At 44.6% G+C, this 22,957-nt stretch overlaps 1 protein-coding gene across 1 annotated transcript; it reads left to right on the top strand.

Annotated features, from left to right (window-relative positions):
* Positions 1-1,872: 1,872 nt before the first annotated feature.
* Positions 1,873-21,940, top strand: FAM234B (family with sequence similarity 234 member B). Its single transcript, XM_082280099.1, has 13 exons — positions 1,873-1,916; positions 7,410-7,802; positions 8,750-8,848; positions 11,128-11,316; positions 13,181-13,311; positions 13,972-14,119; positions 14,464-14,605; positions 15,233-15,376; positions 18,734-18,815; positions 19,043-19,198; positions 19,794-19,911; positions 21,045-21,271; positions 21,697-21,940. Exons 1-13 carry the CDS (start codon positions 1,880-1,882, stop codon positions 21,700-21,702), a joined length of 1,872 nt encoding a protein of 623 aa, XP_082136225.1. The 5' UTR covers positions 1,873-1,879; the 3' UTR covers positions 21,703-21,940.
* Positions 21,941-22,957: the final 1,017 nt, after the last annotated feature.

Raw genomic sequence — 22,957 nt, 5'->3', positions numbered from 1 at the left:
TGTCTACACAAAGCTCTCAGAATTCCAAGTTTAACCCCAAGTATCTCATTTTTTGGCATCTGGCTTTTTCAAACTGCTTTGGAAAAAAAATAAATAAAATGAACAGTGACATTCACATAAATTAATGATCTATTTGCGACTTTTTGATTGATACTAGAACACTTGACAGGTCCAATTTATATGCAAATCAGCTTACACTCACAGCATAAAGAAGGAAAACTTCATTTCTCATGCTTTGCAAATCATTAAATCCTCTGAACATATCGCTTAGTCATATGTTCCTCAAAAGCATCAGTTTAACCACAAATCACTTGTCCTTGCAATCCATTAGCCTCCCAGTGAATTTTGGGCTTGGGGAACAAGCCATTTTTGCAGGGAGGCATGAAATTAAGAGTGGGTTATGCTGTACCACGAATGTAAAAGCATTGCAAACTATGGGCTTTTGCACTGTATGTGTGTGTGCCAGATGTTAGAAGATCACAAATGAGGACACCAGACGTCCCAGCTCCTGCTTCTGGCTGTTTTCTGCCATTCTTTTGCTCCCAGCTCTAATTGGTACCAGAAGCATTTTCTTAGAAGGAGTCACTCTGCTGGACAGCTCTTGCCCTGTCTATCACAGGCTTTGCTAACTGAGACTTGTAAAGGATCCAGGATCTATCCTGTAAATATTTACATAGATACAGGGCTGTCACTGCTCTTAAATCAAAGCCTGGAGGACAGGAAATGGCATATGGAACAGAAAACCTCTGTATTCAGAAAGACCTGGAAGGGAAAGAATAACAAGAACTGTGATGGTTTCTCCAGAGCTTGCCACCTGGGACTGCCCCCGCAAGTGCTGTGTTCTCAGGTAGGTCTCTCTCTGAAGCCTTGTGACATCAGTGGAAAAAAACCCTCTGGTACCAAAAGATTTTGGATCAGAACTATTCTCTTTCCCATTCGTATCTGAAAAAAAAAAAAAATTCACTTCACCAGCTAGACCACTTGGTGTCTCTCTTCTGCTCCTTATTTGTTGTTACTATTTAAGGAGTTCCAAGACAGACCTGGACACGAAAGACTAAGTACATTATTTGCAGAAACAGCACCTGAAACAGGGGAGAGCAAGAGCAGCAGCAGATGCTGAGAAAATGTGATGTGTTCATTAGCCAAGCGGAGTCTCTTTTGATGTATTTAGCCAGTACTCCTTCCTCTTATTCAGTGACAAAGGACATTGCCTTGTGAGTTCTCACACAAATCATGACTTGAAGAAGTGGCAGTGTTAGATGGCCGCTGTGTGGGCCTGGGAATCAGGAAGCTGGAGCCTTGTGGCTTTGGGGAAGCCACAAAACCCTCCTTGCTCAATTTCCCCATTGTGGGAAAGGGAGAGTGCACTTCATCATGTACCTCGGAAGGCTGCGGTGATGATTGAGGACAGCTTTGGAAAACAACCTGGCCGTCTTTTGTAATTAATCAATGACAACAATAAAATAAAATAAAACAAAATAAAATAAAATTGCAAAATAAAACGGAAACAACTAGATTTCTTCCAACCAAAAGCTTTCCAAGAATGAAGGCATATATTTATAGCAAGAACAATTTAAAAGGACTGGCACTTTCTGTGCAAACCACTCAGGATGACAAGCGTATTTTCCATGTGTTTGTGCCCACAGAGTCGCGCAGGCTGTGGAGATCCGGGCTGTCCTCGGTCACGGCTCGCTGCCACCGGCCCGCCCCTCCCTGCGGGTCTCCGCCCCTCCCGGTCATGAGGAACACGAAGGGCCACGGGCCCCCTCACGCCTGGGAACTACAATTCCCAGCAGGCCGCGGGGAGGCGCGGGGAGGCGCGGGGCGCGGAGGCGCGGGTCGCGGAGGCGCGGGGCGCGTGCGCACTGCCGTGTCAAGCATGGCTACGGTGCTGTCCCGGGCGCTGAAGCTGCCGGGTAAGGGCTGCGCTCCCGCGGGAGGGACCGGGCGCCGGCCGGGCCAGGCCGGGCGGGGCGGGGCGGGGCGGGACGGGGGCAGGTCAGGCCAGGTACAGCCGCGCCCGGGGCAGCCCTGCTCACGGGAGGCGCGGGTGCCGCTGCCTGAGGGCTGCGGGGCGCGTTGCCACAGTGATGTGGCGATGTGGGGTGAGGCCCGGCGGTGCAGGCGGCCCCTGGGCTCCGCGGGGGGCCCGCGGCCGAGTGGCGGGACCCAGGGGCTGGGGCAGCGTCTCGGGGCCCCGAGGGCGTCGTGTGTAGCACAGGGAGCCTGGGCCGCGGCCCTGCGAGGCGACTGCGCGGGAGGAAAGAAAGCGCGGAGCCTCTCAGATCTATTCCTGCCGGCTTTTACCCACAGAAGCCAGGCCAGGAGTTCGGTAAGTGCCACTGCGATTACCCAGGTAAATGTTTAAAGGCTGCCTGCCGCCACTGCACCTTCCAGCCAGAGATTTTCAGCGAGATGAAGGGATATTCAAGCATAAAGGGCTATTGTGTGTGGTGAGCAGCAGTCCAATAGCCATTCTCTTCAAGTAAGGAGATGAAAAGGGAATTAAAATACCTTGCCAAACCAGATCTTGGGAGCATGCTAGTTGCTGGTGGATGTACTGTAGATGGTGCCAATGCACCTGGCTGCATTAACTTCAATGCGAAAGTGCCTCATTGCTCTTCTGAAAAGTGTCTTGCATTTGGGACAGAGACAGGGCCCAGCTGTGTGCTGCTGGGGAGGGCTCCTCCTTGGCACTACACACCGCCGTGGCCCTGCACTGCCCCGGTCTGTGAGGCTGCACTCAGTGGACTGACTGTACTTTCTTCCTCCATCAGTCCATGAAGGTCACATTAATGTCATCATCAAGGTCCTTCCTGCCATCTTTTCATAACCCTTGCCAGGTGTTAAGGGTTACTTTTAGTTTATGTGGTGCCTGTTGAGTCTCATTCAAAGAAATTTTGTTTGCAAGTCAGTTTCTTACTGGTTTTACGCATACATGTATATATATATATATATATATGTTTGTCAGAGTGGGAAGGAATACATTACCATGAGGTCTCAGATCTCTTCTGGGACCTTTGGAACCAGCATGATCTGTTTGATATCTGCTGCTGGGAGACACTGATTTGGAAAAGATCGTAACAGGCCTTGCAGCTGCGCTTAAGAGAACAGTTCTTGCATCAGTCCTTAGGTTAAACTGCAGAAATCATACTTTTATTGTGCATTTAATTCTTGAAAAATGCAACTTCTGACAGCAATGAGAAAGCAGAAAGCCTGTTGCTATATCTGTTTTTCCTGCTGCATCTCATTAAATTAATTAAGAATCAATATGTGGCGACTTACCTCCTCATGGGCTTAGAGATATGTCTGCAGTATCCACTGACTGGTGCCTGCCAACTGCCAGAAGAATAAACAGAACGTGAAGTGAGTACAACAGACACTGGAACCAGTGTGAAAATTGCACTCTTCTGAAGTTCAAAATCTGCTCTTTTCACTCCAAAGTGAGTGCAAAGAAAAGCCTTTCCAGTCAGTTGAAACCAGAAAAATAAGATTACAATTAATATCTTTGAAGCCATCAGCACAAGAAATTAATATTTTATTATAACTGGGGCCTCATTTCAACACAGATCACCTCACGGGTGCCTTCTTTCCAGATCATGGTCACACGATGATCATCTGTTCTTCACTGAGAGGCCACATTCTTCTGCTGCAGTAGTTGCAAGAGCTGTCTGTGCAAAAACAGCATTTGGCAAATACACAGGGGATTTTCAAAGTCATGAAGTGCAGTTTAGACACCTACTGCCCTTAAAGGCCAATACGTTTGGGGCATTTTCCCTCTGTTCTGCCTTTGAAAACCTCTATCATCAGTATTTCCTTTTCTTCCAGTGGCTGCAAAAAAAAAAAAAAAAAAATCCCGGGTGATGTGACCAGTAGCTTCCTCTGATTGTAACCATGGGCCTCTGAATGGGAACCTCTGTTTTATCACTGATGCTGTGGAAAAATGGAATATGATTCAGAGCAGGTCAGAACAGAAGACGCTTTGTTGACTCTACCTGCAGGAGGGAGGGAACACAGAGCAGCAGGAAAATGGACTGCTGATCCTGGCTCCACACCTGTAAAGTGGATGCAAGGTTTATATACACTTGGAGTCTCTTTGGAAGACAGATAACAAAATGTGAGTTACACAGATTGGTACCTACATAAGGCCACAGAACTGCCACTTTCTTTAGCACAGAGACTCATTTCTCATGAAGGCTACACTGTGATTATCATTTCAGGAGATATGGTGAGAGTTTGACCAAGAGGCCAGCTCAGATCTTAACGTCTCTACTTCCACAATGGAAAACTGAAAACTGTATGTATTCCCTGGCAGCTGATTGCTTGCAACAGAGGCAGTTTTGGACAGACTGTTTTCCCCCAGCCTGAGCCTTGTTGTTAACCAGAAAGGAAAGAAACTGACTTATGGAGCACTTATAAATAAATCATCATTCTCTAAATGATGTGAGACTGCCTCTGTTTTCACACATTCTTTACTGGGTTTTATGTTTGTTTGTACTTTCGTGCTGAAAAATCATCTGGGATTGATTAGCCAGATGTGTTATCTCTCCTTCCCACAGTAAGTGACCTAAAATTTGGATGAAGAGTCGTGTTTCTTCTGCTCTCTCTCCAGCCAGGTGAATCATGAGTTACATGTTCTCTGCACCACAGAACAGCCTTGGGAAGCTGAGCTGAGCAGATCCTTGCCAGCATTCCCAGAACACCCACAGATTGGTTAAGGTTCTCTATGAACAGTGGGAGATAAGCGTTTGAATCCTCTGAGATTAGATATATAATTGGGTTTGACATGTGCTACATGAGTGCTCCAACAGCCCTTCTTAAAGGGCAGTACCTTCCCTTATTTTGGCTTAAAAAAAAAAATTCAGCAGGGCACTTTATGCCTGACTTTACTGAGTGGCTGTGCCTTGTGGGCATGCCAGATAACCTTTTGAGGAAAGATAGGGCAAAAGAGTGCCAGTTTGTGATTCCTAGTCAGGCTTAGACACAAATTAAGACTGAGCAGCTCTCTGCTTTATAGCTCTCTTATAATTCTGCAGATTCTTTCCTATGTAGATCATCAGAAGCTATCATTACTGTGTAGTAGCTGTTTTCTAGCCACTGATCAGTGGTTTTCAGTAGGACAGGTGTTCCTGTTACAGATTGTGGTTCACACCACTGCCAGCATCTCAGTCCCTGCCATTTCAAGGAGTGGGTGAGCCGTATTTTCAACGTCCTTTCTGTCTCGTAGGGATCCAGAACAAAACCGTTCCAGATAAATTTAATTGGCACCAATGCTTTTGGTTGCTTCAAGAATGAACAGCCGGTTCCAGTCTTTTGGTTGACGGTTTGGAAATAAAATAATTAAATCATAGTATATCTGAAGCATAAGTACACTTTGAGTTGTTTTACTGAAGGATCACCAGTTTCCAAAATTGGGAGCAGTCTAGTTAACATAACTGTCCGACTTTGACTTCCCAGGCTAAATACCATTTACTCTTGGGCCAGCCACGTTTGTTTTTCATGCCAGTCTGACCTGGCTTGAACTGGCACATCTGGATCTGTTGTGAGAAGCCACAAATACCCTGGCAGTGAGACCTCTCTGGAATTTTTTGTTTGACTGAGTAGTCTTTCGGTCACTTTTCAGCACAACCGACGATATAGACACCTGTGAAATTTACGCTGCAGCCTCTGAGCAGAGAGCTGTGTGCCACCAAGGTCCGTGGCCTTCTGTGCACTTACAGGATGGAGCCAAGGTTATCAAGACTTCCTGAAAAGCCCACACTTTTGAACACATGTATAGAACAGACCTATGTGAAACAATGCAGTATGTCACAGGGATACACCAGACCAACCCATAAGAATGCAGTGTCTCTTGGTTGGGTGCTCTGCCTACACAAGGAACTGCTTTTTGGACTGTGTATGTGCACCAGATTTTTGAGTCTTTTGTAGAAGCCCCTAGTTCAAAAAGGAAGAGTCTGACTTAGATATGTGAGCTTGTTGGATATTTTTATTTCCTTCTGTTCAGTGTAGGTGAGTTGTCCTGGCTGTTCCACTTAGTGTGGGGCATTTGGTTTTTAGTGGGATTGAAAGCTTTTCTTAAATCATAAAAAAGAAGTTGAATACCACTTATAAGTAGTAGACAGAGGGAAAGTGAAGGTCCTTTTGTGGGGTGAGAAACGAGGAAGAAATGAGATACTTGTGCTGCAAAATACACTCTAGATTATGCAAAATAGGTGTGTTGCACTAACTAGGTACTACTATACATCTGTAACTTGAGCCTGTCTTTAACAGGAAAACCAAAAGTAAGGTATAGTATCGTAGTTAGGAAGAATAATCATGAAAACCCTAAAATTTCCACTTTGTAAAGCCTTCCCATCGTCTTCCTGTCTGAGAGGGGTTACAGCTTGCATGTTTTTGCTTATTAGTTATGCCTTGCATGTATCATGTCAGGAATCTTCGGGCACAAGCTGGTTCCTGTCTCAGATCAGCTTTAAACAAAAGGAAATGAGACAGATACCTCAGATAGCAAAGTCCCACCTTGGAATAGGAGAGAGAGAACCAGACACTGAGACTCTGCAATCATCAGAGCAGTGGCTGTGGCTCCATGCCCAGCCTTGTGGCACAGGGCAGCTCCCTGAGACGTGACCCTCCACTCGTAGCTCAGGGCAGTGAGTCTGCGTGATCTTTCCTGTCACCATAAACAGATGGCACTGGGCTTATGCCAGGGTGTGTGACTGGCCTCTATACCTGCCCTCACCACACTCCCTGTGGCTGTCTAGGGCTTGGGGGAGAAGTCGTCTGTGTGCTGGGCATCTGTGCAGGAGACACGTAAAGCTAAGCTACTTTCCTGTACCACCACCTGAAGCGATCAGTACCAAGTTCTCTATCTGGGACAGGCTAAGCACAGGCTGTTGGCTCTGGTGGGAGCAGGAGCAGAGCAGGTGCACTGTGGTTGCCTGCTGCAGGGGTTGGAACGTTCCCTCACACAGAGCTGAGCCATGCAGAGAAAGTGGTGTCTTGGAGGAGCAGCCTGATCCCTCCAGACGTCAGCATGTTATTGGCCTAAAGGGGCAAAATCACTTTTCCCTCATCTTCAGGGAGAGTTCATGTATCTCTTTACCAGTCAAGAAAGTATTAGAATTAAATCGGCCATGAATTCCATACAGACATATGCATACACATCCATATATGTATACACACACACATTTGGCTGAGGAAAATAAACTGTCAGCATCTTTTCTCCCACAGCTGCTACTGTGAAACATGGAGAGACCCTGTCATTTCTCTCACACGTCTCACTACTTGGATCCATGCAAAATGCAGACTACTCTGTCATCCCTTCTGTGTCACTCTCCACTGCAGCCTTTTCTTCACTGAGATCCTGCAAAAGTGAGGAACTCATGTTTGTCTCTCTCCATCTTTTTTCTCAGGAAAGAAGAGCCCAGACCTTGGGGAATATGATCCCCTCACTCAGGCTGACAGTGATGAAAGTGAAGATGACCTCGTACTCAACATCCAGAAGAATGGGGGGGTCAAGAACGGGAAGAGCCCTCCTGAAGAGATACAGGACCCCGATTCTGATGTGGAGATTGGGATGACAAAGCAGCACACGTCAGAGACCGCGCCCGAGGGTTATCCTGCAGAGCCAGCTGGGAGTTTGGAGCAGAAGGCTGCTCCCTCCCTCATGCCATACCTGCGCACTGCGATCTTTTTGCTCACTGTGGTGATCTCGATGATTCTTGTGTTGGTGTGCGCATTTCTAATTCCCTGTCCCCCTAGAGACTTGCATAACACCTGGAACCGCAACCTAGGTCAGGGAGCAGGTGAGAAAGCCCCAGGAACAGCATCTGGCATGGGGGAGGTGGCAGCTCCCAGGCTGGGCATCGGTGGGAGAGACCTATCTGGGAGGGCAAGGTCCGAGCAGAGGCCATCCCTCACCACTGCAGATGCTCCGAGATGATAGACAGGTCGCTGTGTTCTGCTCACTCTTGAAGCTGAGGCCTGTGAAATCTGGCATCAGTAGATAACAATGCCACAAAATTTTGTTTCTGCCAACATCAAAAATTATTTTGACTCTTCTCCATCCTGCCTTTTTGTCTGGATGTTGTGCTCTGTTCCAGATGGAGATGGCCCAGCCCACTTTAAAATACAGTGCCTCCCTTTCTACAGCCTGGACTTTACCAGTACCTCCATGCTGAAGTATGTGGTTGTGTTTGAGAGGAGAGGGTTTGAGGTCTTTGTGTCTTCTAACTAGCTTAACTAACCTTATTCCATTGTCTTTTTGTCCTGCTTGAATTTATAAATCAACATTTGAGATCTTCTGTTATCCTGTATGGGCCACTGGTAACATGTCTAAAGTATCTCCCATTCTGGCTTCTGCAATAAAGTAACACTGTATTGTGAAATAATTTCTGCCAGGTCTAGATATGTCTCTCCCTCCTTGCTTTCTGCCCCTGGCTTCCAAATCTAAGCTTTTCATAAGATACATGGCTCCACATCACCCCAGAAATTGAAGTGGGAAACATGAATCTTTTTCTGTTAGCTCCTCCATTTTTCCTTTTCCTTTCTCTGACCCAGATGCTACATTTCTGCCTTTCCATGCAATGAAAGATCTTACCATGGTGTGAGCTGCCTGCCCTTGGTGGTTCCTTAGCAGACTTTGTGAGGCTTGTCTACCCACAAGTCTCATTTCTGGGCCAGCCCTCCTCTCCCGGTGTGAAAAAAGAGGGTGGCCTTTTTGACATGCGGTGACTCTGTGTAATTGTTGCAGGTGGTGTGTTATCCCCACTGGAACTGTGTGATGTGAATGGTGATGGCCTCCCTGACATCCTCATTGTCTTCACTGCCTTGATGAATGCCAGTGTCATGGGTAAGCACTGCAGCTCCTTTCCATTCCTCTTCATGTGTTAGTATGGACCTTTGTATGTTTGTCTTACACACAGGAAGAGCTCCTGCCACTGCAAATCCACTGCATTGCTCTTTTCAGAGTTCCTTAAAATTGCTGTGCCTGTGGTTGGTCATGCTTAAAATTTGCATTACAAGCCTGTGCTCATATGCCTTTTGGTCAACATCATGTGTTTGCCCTTACCTCATCTTGGGGCAACTCCATCTCTTTGTCCTGCATTTGTGCACACTTACTTTGTTTGTAGGTTAGTGTTGTAGCAAACACCCTCACTTTGCTGCCTTTTTCTCCAGGTCACTCCATATACTTGCCAGGCTCCAAATCATTGTTAATTCACAAATAATAGACTGATGATGGGGAAGCTACTGTGCCTGGCTGTTTCACAGGTATTACCCTGCTTCCTCCTCCTGGCTGCCTTGCTCTCTTTATTAGCCCTCACACCCTTCAGGTAACATAGCAGAGCCTGCTGATACTGGCCACCATTACGCAGAGGCTGCCAAATCTGGTGGCATCCTGTTGCCCTGGGCTTCTGAAGTCCTGGAGATTCCCAGCTGCCTGCTGTACTGCATCTGCTTATCCTGGCATCACCTGATACTGGGTGAATCTGTTCAGTCTCAGAGATGTATTCAGGGAGCAAGCATACATTGCACAACCTGAAGAAAATTCTTGTGGGAGCAAAATGCCTTGGCTGTTCAAAGCGCTAATAAAAATATTGTTAGAGGATAGGGAAGATGCCTTTCTCCATGGCCCAAGGAAGGCCCTCGGTATTTCACAGCAATTCCTATAAAAAGAAACCTATGAACATAGAGAAAACTGTAAAGTAACTTAAAAAATAAGTGAGAGAGGAAGATACTGTTGACATAAAGGCTGTATTCAGTTCATATAGTCTGTCCTTGCATTCTGTATTTTTGCCATTGCATTGTTTTTATTTTTTATCCCAGATATACATATAGTCAGCATTTTCTGAATGAAACTGGTTCATACCTAGTTGCATCCTGGGCTGGAAGACAAAAACCAGACACTAAAACAGGTGTAAGCAGATCACAATCCAAAACTCACATAGCTGGATATCAGCCCGCCTGTAGCTTGTGCTTGGAGCATTCACACAGTGCCAAGTAGAGATAAGCTTGGGATAGGCACCTGGGGGAGTAAACTGTGACATTTTTAACTGTTTCTCCAGCTTGTACACACAACGGCTGTGAGCTGCATTCAGGACTTAGTTATTCTTGGTCCCTATCAATGTGATGAAGATAACTTGATCTGGGGCAACCCCTTAGCATAAGCCACATGATGTTCAATTTGAGAAGAGAGTTAGTCTGATTTAGAGAGTGGACTCAGACTTGTATTTAGCCAGTGGCCCATATATGCCCTTTTTGTTATCAGATCACATGTTGTATGTGTTGCTAGTAAGACAGAAGTTGACTGGGTCTGTTGTTATTTTGAAATGTGTGGGAGTTCATCTTAAACTGTGATACGACCATACTAGGTAGAGATTAATTACAATAACCACTCTGATAGCTGAGGGCAGGCTGAGCTAAAAGTTGATCACATTTGGAGTCAGAGACAACAGTCAATTGAAACAGCATAGACTACTTTATTTCACAATTATTTTGTGCTAACTGGTGAATTGGAAAAAGAATGCCGAGTTACGCCAATTGGTTTCGTTCAGTCTGTTTCTCACAATAATGAAACTCCTTTGGAAAACAAAGGAAAAAGCTCTCAGACCACCAATCACCTTCTGTTGCTCCAGAATTACAAACAAGCCAGCACTTTCATATGAGGTGACATCTACCTTGGGAGTCACTTAAAGTTTCCCCTTGGTGCTAGCTGTTTTGTTAAGGGAGGAGGGGATCAGAAGAGTCAATCTGGTTTGACAGCAGTAAATTTCACAGGAGGAAGTCAGCACAAAGTCAGCACAACTGAGCACATTGTCCCCAGGAACTTGGTTCTCTCTGCCCAGCTGACCACATTTCTTGCTATGAGCTCAGGTCCAACCTCCATGATTTTCTGGGCTGTTGATGTTCAGCCCAGCTTGTTTGGAGATCACTGCTAGGCTCTGTGGCAGAGAAATTCAGCCACAGGGTGACATTTGACCTTTGGTTTCAGGCAGTGTGGATTTGTCTGTCTTGAACTGCTCAATTCCAGGAGCTAGAGCTGGAACTCCAGCACAAGGACCCAAGGCAACGTGGTCATAGTAATCCCTCTGATACCAAGGGATTACATCCTCTTTTTCCTGCCTCTTCTAGGTGTCTCCAGACCCTCCGTAACTGTGGTGGCACTTTCTGGTATGAATGGCAGCACCTTGTGGTCCATCCAGCTTCCAGAGGAGACTCGGAGTCTGCAGTGCAATGGGCTGTCACTGGGGGCAGCTGCAGGGCCTGTCTGCCTTGTTACAGGAACGTCAAAATTCCTCAGCCTTCTCAGTGCCTCCACAGGTAAAGTCAACTACCAGCATATTAGAAATATGCTACTGCTTTGTTGTTTTCTTTGAAGGACTAATAAACATGAATAATTTGGTTCTAGCACGTCACAGTGGCTGTTAGTGGCACACAGGAAGGAGTCAAAACACTAATGAGTTTCTAGTTACACAGGATAAGAGAATCCAAAACATTTCATCTCTGCGGCAGCATCTTCGTCCTACATCTCAGAATATTTCAAAGTGTTAATCTTATCCTGTAGCATCCCCATGTCATAAAGAATATGTAAAGTCTGTTCTCATTAGCATTGAGCTGCTGGTACAAGTCAGGACCTACCTAACAGCACCACAGAGCTGAACAGCATTCTTGGAAAAGTTATATAACGATATACACGACATCCAGGAAACCTTGCAGAGAAATTAGGCCCATAGTTGAATTGATTAGATGTGAATGAATATTGCTTTTTTAATCACTTGATCATGTGAACCTTCATTCTGTGATTGCTGTTTGTTCTACCACATTAATTCATTGGCAGAAATATTCATAGGTAGGTATAGGGTTGTTTTTGGAATCGACAAAAAGGTACCTTGAAGGCGGGTAACTTTGGGATGGAGGCATGTGTTAATATTACAGTTAGGTTTTAGTGAACCAAGTTCATCCAAGGAGAATGATTTCACCACAGTTACTGGCTCAACAACAAGACATCTTCTCCTGTCTCCCCTGGCTGACAGATGCTATGCAGTTTTATCAGCTGCAAAGTAACATCAAGTTCCCCTCCCTGCAAGGATTTCTACAGTCTGGCCGTGGTATTCCCACTCCACTCCACCCTCTGTTCCATCCCCCTTAGCAGGTGCTATGGTTGCAGATTGGGGAATCATGGTGGAGTAGGTTTCGGGCATGCCAACTGCATTCCAACCAGGGAGCAGCAACTGTATTTTATCCTATAATTTCCATACCGTTAGAACTTCTGTTAGGATGTGAATATAACTTCTCAAGTTTCCTCTAATTTTACCCGTAGCTATCTTTGCATGCTTTTCAAATGCTTTTAGGGACCAGGTTACTTGCAAAGTGTTTGCATGGTCAGGACCATGAGTTGCCTCCTTTACCAGCAGTAGTAGTGTTATTAATGTACAAGTTTGGCACTTGGTTTACTTTATCATACAGGGGCAAACCTTATCCTACAGAGCAGCAGCAGCAGAAGAGCATTTTTAAAGATTGAAAAAGCAGAAGTGTTGGCAAAGAATGATGAAAAAGTAAAAGCATCAAATTTAATTGTTGCCTTTTTTTGATGTTTATTTGCAAGTTTGCAAATCTGGTTTTACTGAGTTCCCAGGTGGGTCCATGCTGGACTGCTGAACCATTTGACATCCTGTCTGCTAACATGCTTTCACCCTGAGGTGGAGTGAGCATGTCATGCTGGAGTGGTAATTTGCTGCTGGGAATATAACTGAGACACAGATTTGCACTTTGAATATCAGAACTATCCATCTGTTCCCTTTCCTTGCATCTACCTAGCCTTTTCTGCTGGCTGAGGCAAACAACTGTTGTCCTGCAGAGCAGCACTCTCATTTAGGTTCTCCTTCCAAAAGTGAACGTTAAATATTCTCTGCTATTTCAGAAATTGTTTAGGGCTCAGGTATTTTAGAGAGATGCTAAGAAGGAAGCAGAGTAGGACTTGAGGCCTGACTCAAAGGCAATCTGAAGAAATGCTGGGAGAAGAATTGCACTTGTCTGCAGTTTGTAGGTTTGTCTTTCCCCTTCACACAGAATGGGAAAAATAATTTCTCTTGCTCCCTTTTCAAGAAGGTTTTGTGGAACCCTCTAGGGATGCCCTCTGGTTGCCCTAATACGTTAGGTCCCTTTTATCCTGTTCTTCCCACAGGCAAGACCATGTGGACACTGAACTCCATTCACCTTTCAAGTGGGATCCTGGCTGCACCAGCTGCAACTCTTCCAGATGTAGATGGAGATGGGATTAGGGATATTGTTGTTCTGGCTCTCAAAGAGACACAGGTACAGCATATCCCTACTCAAGGTTTGGAAGGACCTTTACTCTTTGTGTATAGGCAAAACAGCCTGATGTGGAAGGACTGTAATGGGAACCGCAAGAGCCCCTAATTTTCATTCCCTTGGATTTTGCTGAAAAGCACCCTTTTTCTTCCAGTAGGTCAGAGCAGTGAGATCAAACAATAATGACACTACCTGCATTCTTGACAGCTGGGAATGAACAGAAGGGTCATTATTTGCACCTGACTGAGACTTGAGAATTATTTGTTTCTGTTCAGTGCATGTGTGGTTTGAAGTGTAGGGATGGATCTCTGAAGAAAGGAGCATTTAGCTTATCCGAAAGAAAGAAATACTTGTGTGATTGATTCAGATGCAGATTTCCTTTACGTTCATCCCTCCCCACAATCCTAACATTGATGTTGTTAGAGGAACTCAGGTTTTTGAAGTCCCTTTTATATTTGATGCATTTGTGTCAAGAGAAAAACATTACTGTAAGATGCCCAGGAAGCTGGACTGAGCAAAGAGAAAGCAAACACTATCTACGCCTTGCTGAGGGGGAAAAGATCAATGGAGCTTCATGCTGTGGGGCTGGGGGAAGATTCTGGGTGCAGAAGTGCATGAAAGCACTTCTGAAAGATAAAAATCTCTACCTCTCTCTCTTTGCAGCCCGATGTGTTTTTCATCTTGGTATCAGGAAAGACTGGAACTGCTTTGGGTGGGCCTGTGAAGTACAGCACCAATGGAGAAGGGAAAGTGATTGGCCCCCAAGTCCACATCACCAGCCGGGGAGCCATCTACATCCTGTTTGGTTTTGGTAAGGTGCACCTTGGGTTTGCAGCACTTCACCTTCCTGAGAAAACATTTGTTGTACCTAAAATGGTCCAGAGCATCCCTGGAATATTTCTGCCATGCCTTCTGCTGTAAAAGCTAGGAGAGCGAAAGCACAAGTCTCACTGCCATGGTGTGGAAAAGTCCAGGAGCACCAATACCTGCTAGTCTCAAAAACCTTGGAGTTTCCCAAAGGCACATCATGCCAGGAAAGTTCCAGCTCTGGGCATTTCGTTGCCTTCTACCACAACTGCAGTGGTCCCAATCACCCTCTGTTCTACTAGGTTATCTTTTGCAGTCAGGACTCTTCATCTTTGCTCTTCCTGGCAGGTAATGTTCAAGCAGTTGCCCTGAGGGATATCTTTACCCAAGCCAGAAACCGGGACAACTTTCCTGCAATGCTGCAGCAGGAGGAGCCAGAGTGGGAAAAGCACAGATCTGTCAACCTGTCAGAGCTCATTGGCATTTACAGGTAGAAGATGGACTTGTCATCTTGCTCCTTCTGGGAGAGGAAGGGAAGGGTAGGCACTTACTAGTGCTCCCAGAGGTGGTCGCTTCTACTTCAATACTGTCCTTCCTTCACTGTCCAGTTGATAACTGGGGAATATTGTGGGGAGCTCATCACTTCCTCCCTGTCCTCTGGTTGTCCTAGCCAAAGAAGTGCAGAGTATGATAAAAGGGAGACCTTAGCTTCTCCTGTTCCTTATTCCTTTCTTCAGCCCCATATGCATAGCTGAAGGGAAAAAAAGAAGTGTTCCCAACTAATGGAGTCTCTTTGAGAAGCTCGGTCTATGTGGGCCTAGATTTCTCGGCTCATTCTTTTTTACTGCCAAATTGTGGAACAGGCCTCTGTAGGAATAAAGGGAGGGAGCAAATGTGAACTCGCAAACTTCACGCTTTTTATAGTAACTCATGATGTTCAGAAGACCCCATATTTGAATTAGCTCACTTAACTGAGGAACCCACGTCACTGGGGAAAAGATGGACTTCTCCAAGTACAGTTCAAATCTTTGGTAGCAATTGCCATGTGGAAAGGCAGCTACTGCTGAGATGTGCAGACTCAAGCCTTGATTTCCTCTCTGTTTTCCATTTGTCCCAGTGAGGGGGTTGACTTCCTCCAGACAGTGAAAACACCTGACACAAACTGCAGCAACCTGCTTATCACAACCAAAGAGAGCTTGATCCTGCTGAGGGGACAGGACCTGGAGCCCCACTGGACCCTGGAGCTGCAGAATATCAGCAGGTAACTTACTGGGAACATTTTTCTGTCCTATTTCTTCCTGTAACATTTCCTGACTTCCAGTTGGAAGCACATGTGTTCCTTAGAAAGCAATTGACAGTAATTCTCCAAGTCTGCAGAGGAATCTAAGAACTGGAGGTGTGTTTTTGAGCCAAGTGAGGAGGGCAGGGGGAGCAAGGAACAGAAGGCTGGAAACTTGAGCTGTGCTTGTGAGTGACCACAAATAAGGGGCTTGATTCAGGTACGCGACACTGAAGTCATGGGAATGATGGGGCATTGGAATTCAGTGAATTACTGATGTGTGATTCAGCCCACCTGCTGTCCAGGGCTTCAGTGGAGAGGATCAGTTACATTAGTGATGTTAAGAATTTAGAGCAGGTGAATGAGTATGGCCCAGAGATCTTAATGTTCCTTGAAAGCTGAAAATGAGCGTTCTGATGACAGTTAGCACACCATCTATACTAAATGTAAACCTTAAAATAATACTGCTCATCCTCTAATTTCACACATGGAAATTAAGTCATTTTCCAGATCTTGTGGGTTGGTAATAACCAGCAATTTCAGCTTGCCCAGTATTAAATATTTGCAAAGGGCAGTTGGGCACAATTGAGGGAAATTATATGGGAAACAATTGCTTGCTCTAGTATTGAGAATAAAGAAAGCAGCTCTCAGCTCAGTTTTACCCAACTGTCAAGAGCATAAATGGGAAGAAGGCACTGGAACTTCATTAAGAAAAAAAAAAAAGTGTGTTCAGCTATGTTTGATATTCAGGTAATGTCCACATTCTTGAGGGCTGATGGGTGACATAAACCATGACTTTAGGAATGGGTTATGGCTAGTTGATCGTGCTATGGGGAAAGGAAATGGACTAGAAGTGTTTTGGGCCCAGAATCTGCAGACTTCTGAATGTGTCTGGCATCGAGTTTAAAGGGTAAGTGTGTACTGACTAAGCAAAGCCACTTCATAGGTGCTGTAGAACCAGTTATACACAAGAAATTTCTAAATGGATGCAGTAATAAATTGGAAAATACAAATCAAGAAGGGTTGAAAACTTCTTTACCAGTGTGGTTGAAGTTGGAAGGCTTCTCTGGAGATTGCCTAATCCCACCTACCTGCTCAAGCAGACTCAGCTAGAGCAAATTACTCAGGGCTGTGTGCTGTCAGGTTTTAAAAATCTCCAAGGATGGAGACTTCACAACATCTCTGGGCAGCTAGTATTCAAGGTTGCTGCTTCTTCCTGTTTCCTGACCTCCTAGGGGACAGAGTACAATACATGTAGAGGAGCTGTCTGATAATCATTGAAAAATAATGAAAGCAATTTGTGTTCTAGGCCATTGTGCTAAAGTCCTGGACTACCTGTTTTCTCAGAGTTAAGAAAGACAAAATTCGCTGCACGGAATGTATTGTGGGCAAGCATTTAATTAAGAGGGTTTTTTGGATTGTGTTAGAACTTAAGTTCTACTTAAGCACCACAGGCTGAGGGACAAATTCAGCTCAGGGATGTTACCACAGAGTCAAACTGACTGAATTCCTTGTTAGACAAAGCTTACAGAGTCAGCTGTGAGCGCCCCTTTTCCGGGGTTAACCTGCCCCAAGTACACCACGTCATCCAGGCAGACTAAGTCCAGACCTGTGGGAATAATTTCTGAGAAAACCCACATGGCTACTGCAGATGTGCTGCATTTCCAGATAGCTTTTGACAAGATCCCTGGAAAACCATAAAGGAGAATCAGTAGTCATAAAACAAGGGCGAAGTTCCAAGACCATGAAATTGAGTAAGCAGTTGCAAATTGTGTTGTAAATGGATGTTTCAGATGAGAGAGGATTAATAGCAGGTTGCTGTGGGGATTACTGTTGGGCAGAATAATTACTAACCTTCTGGTTCATTTGAGAAAGTGCCCAGGGGATTTTTCACTTGATTGGTAGCATCCGATGTACTTAAGTCTGTCTGCATTCAGTTTGTGGGATCTGCCACTGACTCTAACCCATAAGGGACATGAGAAGAGGCACCTTAGGAGATGTTTTGAGTTTGTGGTCATAGGATAGAATTGCCTGCTACTTCCTTTTGTTACTGGAGAGCTTTCAAGCTATAGGAGTGTCTCATGATACTGCCTTGAAAGCAACACCTGGTTGCCAAAGGTGTCTGTCAAGCAAATGACGTTGTTTGATGTCCTAAGTATAAAGTCAAACCACTGCAGTACTGTGGGATTGCTGTTCAGGAACCGTTCTGTCATGCACATTTTAAAGGAGAAGCTGGAAAAAAACTGAGAAAAGGTCTGGAAAAAATGTTTTAGCATGGAAGATTTGAATTCCTGAGTTTATATGATCAATGAGAAGCCCGAGAGGTGAGTTCATAAGCATGTGTAAGAAACAGAAGCTAACAGGCATAGCAAGAACAAGTGCCTTGAAGCAAAAGCCATTCACGTTCAAGAAAATGAAGATGCAGGAATGTTTCTTTGGGTGAAATTAATCATTAGAACTGACTGTCATGAGAAGTGATGAATTCATCTCATCAAAGATGAGGCAAAGTCAGCCTACTGATACTTGGTTAATTGGGTGAAATACAGTAATCGGTCATAAATAAGAGGAGAGAGGATATACTCTGATGATCCTGCCTTGCCATAAAATCTCTGGTTCTGTGAATTTTGTGGACTCAACTGTGCTTATTTAGAACTTTGTGTCTAGCTGTGGTGAATTGAAGGAAGACAGAGGCAAGGCTCAGAAAGCCAAAAGCAAGCAAGATGTTTAAAAAACAGTGTAATGAGAGATATTAATGTGTTATGTCACCCAGAAGTGAGAGGATGAGAAGGGACTTCATTTAACCTGTTTAAGGTCATAAAAAGGCTTGTAAACCTGCCAGCAGTAAGCATACAAGGAATCATGGGCTGACATTAATGGCGAGTATATTAAGATCCATTTCACACAGCTAAGGCAGCCCTGGAAATCCACTTTCAGCAGGAGGTCAAATGTGCCAATGCATTTTGGAAGGACTGGATAATTTTCTATAATTACAGCAACAGTTGTACAGGTTCTCGTGCAAAGGAAAGAATGATAGAGTCATGTACAGGGAGATAAACAGATGTCTACACAGCCCATCAAGGGATGCCCCCCACACGGACAACTCTGAAGAATGGCTGACAGGCACCATGGGCTGCTTTACCATTTTTCACTTTTCTGATCCACCAACAAATGATTCCTGGCAGTCAAAATAATTCTGAGTGAATGAAAGATCATATTTAGCATGACAAATCCTGCCATTTTAAGAGGCAGAATGGAGGATGAAGGCAATTTATTCTGCCTCCATCTGAAATGGCTTTTTTTCTACCATGGGGCTGAGTGTTTCTTTTTCCAAATTTACAGCCAGCCTGTACCAGGTTACTTTGGTGCTGACCAAACTCTGGACTTCATGCTGCAAGCACAGACTGGAGATGGGAACAAAAAGGTAAAACAGGTGAAGGCAAGGAGGGCAATGGCAGCATAGGAGTGGGGGAGGTTGGCTAAAAGGAGACAAACATTCTCTGGTCCTCGCTTTTCCCGTTTCTTTGGCTGGCACTCATTACTGTGTGGCCACAGGCATGAAAGGGAACAGCACAGGCCATGCTTCTGCAAGGGGGCTCTGCATACCCATGCCTTGACACCCATTAATGCTCGATCTCTCCATGCCTTGAGGTGGTGGTGGTAGACGGCAAATCTGGCCTCCCTGTTTGGAACCAGGAACTTCCGTGGCAGAGGCAACAACTCGATGCACTCTCAGTCATGACTTTGGACAAGAAGTCTGTTTTTCTCTTCTGGGCTGATGAAACACAGCCTGTGTTACAAAGTTTGGTGAGCACGCATCCTTTCTTCACTTTGAGGTTTCTCTGTGAAGCACATGCAGTCTCTGTCTTTTATTCCTATTGTCATTGAACTTGAAACCTAACATATAAGAAGGCTGTCAGGGACATCTCTTACTTTGACATTCTGACTTCTCTGAGCCTGAACACAGGAGGTTTTGTGTGTAAATTCTTCACCATAAAGCTTTGTTGACAGAAATTTTGCATCCACAAACCCAAAAATTTGTGAATTTCATTTTTCATGCAGCACTGAAGAGTTGTTACTGTAGATTTGTTCCCAGCCCAGAGTACTTCTTCTGTCCATGCAGGGGCACAGTTCAGCATGGAGACTCAAACTTCCTGCCTGTAGCTTTGCCCATCAGGCTGCATAGGACAGAGCTAGATTTCAGTCTTACCAAATAGAAGTTGTGGAGCAAATTCTGTTTTAGGGAGAAAAAGATGTCAGGATTTCATCTTTATAAAACCATAGATTTTCATTCTCTGATCCATGTGAAAACAACACAGTGTCAGAAAACTTTATTTTTTGACAAAGCTAGACTCCCCTTTGCTAGCCAGCTGTTAAGTTTTTGTCTCTTGCATTCCAACAGCAACCTGGTCCCAGACCTGAGCGCCCAGGGCTGCACCACCTCTATCTCCTCCATCCTGTTTTTCCTACAGTCCTTTTGGACCTCACCAATGCAACAGACAAAGTCATTGCTTCAGCAGGTGAGTACAAATGGAGGAGAAACAACCTGGGCTAGAAATAGGGAGAGAGGAGAAACAATGTGAGAAACAATGGGCTGTAGCTGTGCCTTTAAAGGTAGCACCTAAGGTCCATCACATGTAGGATAACAGTGGGAAATAAGATTCATCTTCCTCCTGTCCACCCCCTAGTTTGCAAGTAAAAGATCCACAAAGTTTCTTACACATGTTTAACCAACGAAAGGTTCAAGTTTGATTTAATGCATGTTTTACACCAGAGAAGTTGCGTTGCTTTCCATGGAGCTATTTATAATTTAGTGCAGTGCATGGAGAATCACTATAAAACTTTTCTCTGTCACCTCAGATACACTTCTGCTTTTGTTGGCCATCTCCTGCTCTTTGGGATAGCAGCTGTGCTACTTCTTCCTCTTTCTTTTTGTAAGGGGGAATCCAAAATACTTAAGCATATTTTCAGGGAAAAGTAGATCTGCATTTAACATCTATACAAGGTTGTACAGTCCCTGTTGGATTTCCTTGCTCTTTCTAAAGCGGTTCGGCAAATAGCCAGCCTCTTGTGCATGGCAGTGTGGGATAAAAGATCAGTTCATCCAGAACTGAGAGAAGTAGGCCAGGAAGCATAGAAAAACTGCTGCATAGTAATAACATCTAATTGGACTTGTATCAAAAACACAGTTCAATCAAGAACAAATAGAATACTGTTTTTAGAGGGGTTTTTAAGAAACTGGGATTTCTGAGGTCTGTACAGATCATTCAGTAGTGACTGGAGGCACCTGACTTGCCAGTGCTTTACAAATTTCCCCTTTTATAGAGGTAAACAATAACTACTAACAGATGTGGGAAGGAAAGCTGAAAGTGAACTGTATTTTTGAAATATGTTCATATCCTATGTCAAGCCCAAAAGCATAACCTGTAACAAACCCTTCCACTTCTGATCTATATTTCGGTTTCTTTCCATGGAAAAATGTTAAAATAATTTTTTCCTTATCAACTGAGGTACATGGAATTGTAAAGTCAGATTGAATATACCCTCAGTCCAGTGGATGTTTTGACTGAGTAAGGGCTATAAAATTCCTTTTGGAAGAAACATAATCATTTACTCTTCACCACTATTTTCTTGCCCTTTTCTGATGGACCAGTTGGAATTAATGATCTCCAAAAGGATGCATTTCACATCACTGTGACAACAACTGCAACCTCTGAAAAACAGCCAGGATTTCTCTCGGTCAGCAAGCTGGGCCTGAAGTGGGCCATGATGAGTCAAGGTCGAATGGTGTGGTTAAAGGACAGCAGGACTCCAAAAATCAGCCGTGGAGAAGTGAGGCGATTTCTTGCCCGGATGAAATTTGCTGACTTTCCTCAGAAGGTGAGATTGTGCAGGAATCCCTAATGAAATCCAGGCCTTTGAAAACATCTGGTCTCTTCCCTACAGACACAGTTAAGGTGCTCTTTGGGATGGAAAGAGACTGGTGGGATGCAAAGAGACTGTTTGCAAGATGACTGGCTGCCCCTTTGGGCATAAGCTGGACAGATTGTGAAGCAAAGATGTACTTTGGCAGTTGAACACAGCACAGGATCTTAGAAAGAAACAGGGGTGGTGATCATAAGAGACTGAGAGACTTGCAGAGGGATCAGAGAGGTGGGACTGAGATCACTTGTTTTGACATAGGCAAACAAGGGTCCTCCACATAGTGGTGCCCAGGTTCTGTTGCCGACTTGTAAATTACTACCTTACCAGACTGGATGATAATAGATTTTTGCTTTAATGTTTGTTTACCTTTCCTTCTTCAGCTCTAGCCTGGTGGTTCTTCAGATGTTGGTTGGACCTGTGGCCTATATGGGGAATATAGGAAGCTGCTCTGTGTATCTTCAGGAAAACGGCTACATAGAGGGAATGGGAGCTAAAAGCACTTCCCCTTTCTTCAGCTATCTGGGGAATGCTGCTGGAGGCAGGTTTGTCCTAGGCAGACCTGTTCTGTACCAGAGAAACCTTGTTCAGCAACTCCCCCTCCATATGCTGTTCTTGCATGCTTCCTTCCAGGTATCACAGAAATGTGAATTTAGAATTTATATACATATATATATAAAATCAGGCTTTATATATATATGTGTTAATTTATACAATATATGTATATTTTTTGTATGTTTAATTTATGAATGAGATTAGGACACACCTTTTTATGTCCAAATACTGTTCCCAAGCAGTCTAACAAGCTCTATGCCTAGAGTGGGCCATGATGAGTCAAGGCAAGTGGTGTGGCTAAAGGACACCTTTAATCTTTTTATTTTTGGAGAGAAGCCTCTGACTCTTGCAAGGTTAGTCTTATCTACAACTTCCCGTATGCTCTCAGCTCTCTTGTCCATGCTGCTACCAGACTCACAAACAAACTAGTTCTCTGGCTGAATTATCTGATCTAGAGAAAGATGGTCTCCACAGCATTTGCCAGCCCCTTGCACTTGTGTCTTTCTTTCCCAGTTCCAAGTTCAGGACACCCAAGTTCAGGCGTATGCGTGTGATGTAGAAGTGAAAGGTTCACAGCTTATTTCTCTCCATCCTTAAGCTTTGTATGAACCCAAATTGTAACATCACACTGCAGTCCAGTGGGCAGAGTCCCCCTTTGCAAAAGTATCACAGCCCTCTTGGGATAGAAGTCCAGTAGATCCTGACTGATCTAAAGTGACTAAAGGTCACTCAGTCTAGTCACAGAAAAGCTGATTCTTACGCTGCTGCTTCAGGATTTAGAGGCTCAGACAGAGACAGAACTAGAAAGCTTTTCTGTGCATTTTAACCCTATTCTGGGCTCAATATTGCCATTCCCTTGCCAGCCTAGCCCTGTGTGTAGCTCCAGGAAGAACAAGGTACCCCTGGGACACATTTGCTCACAGTGTGTTAGGTGTTTTGAACTGTGCCCCAGAGTGTGCCATCATTCTCCTGTATTGCATTTGAAGAGCATCTGTATGAATTTTCTTGTCATAGAAAAGACTGTATAGAAAGGAATCATTTTGGTGCCCCAGTAGTTCCCCACAGTTTAGGGCAACAATATAGGAACTG

Source organism: Coloeus monedula (assembly GCF_965178545.1).
Source record: "Coloeus monedula genome assembly, chromosome: 4".
Classification (NCBI taxonomy): Eukaryota; Metazoa; Chordata; class Aves; order Passeriformes; family Corvidae; genus Coloeus; species Coloeus monedula.
The sequence above is the reverse complement of the archived record's forward strand: the minus strand, read 5'-3'. Positions and strand labels throughout refer to the sequence as shown.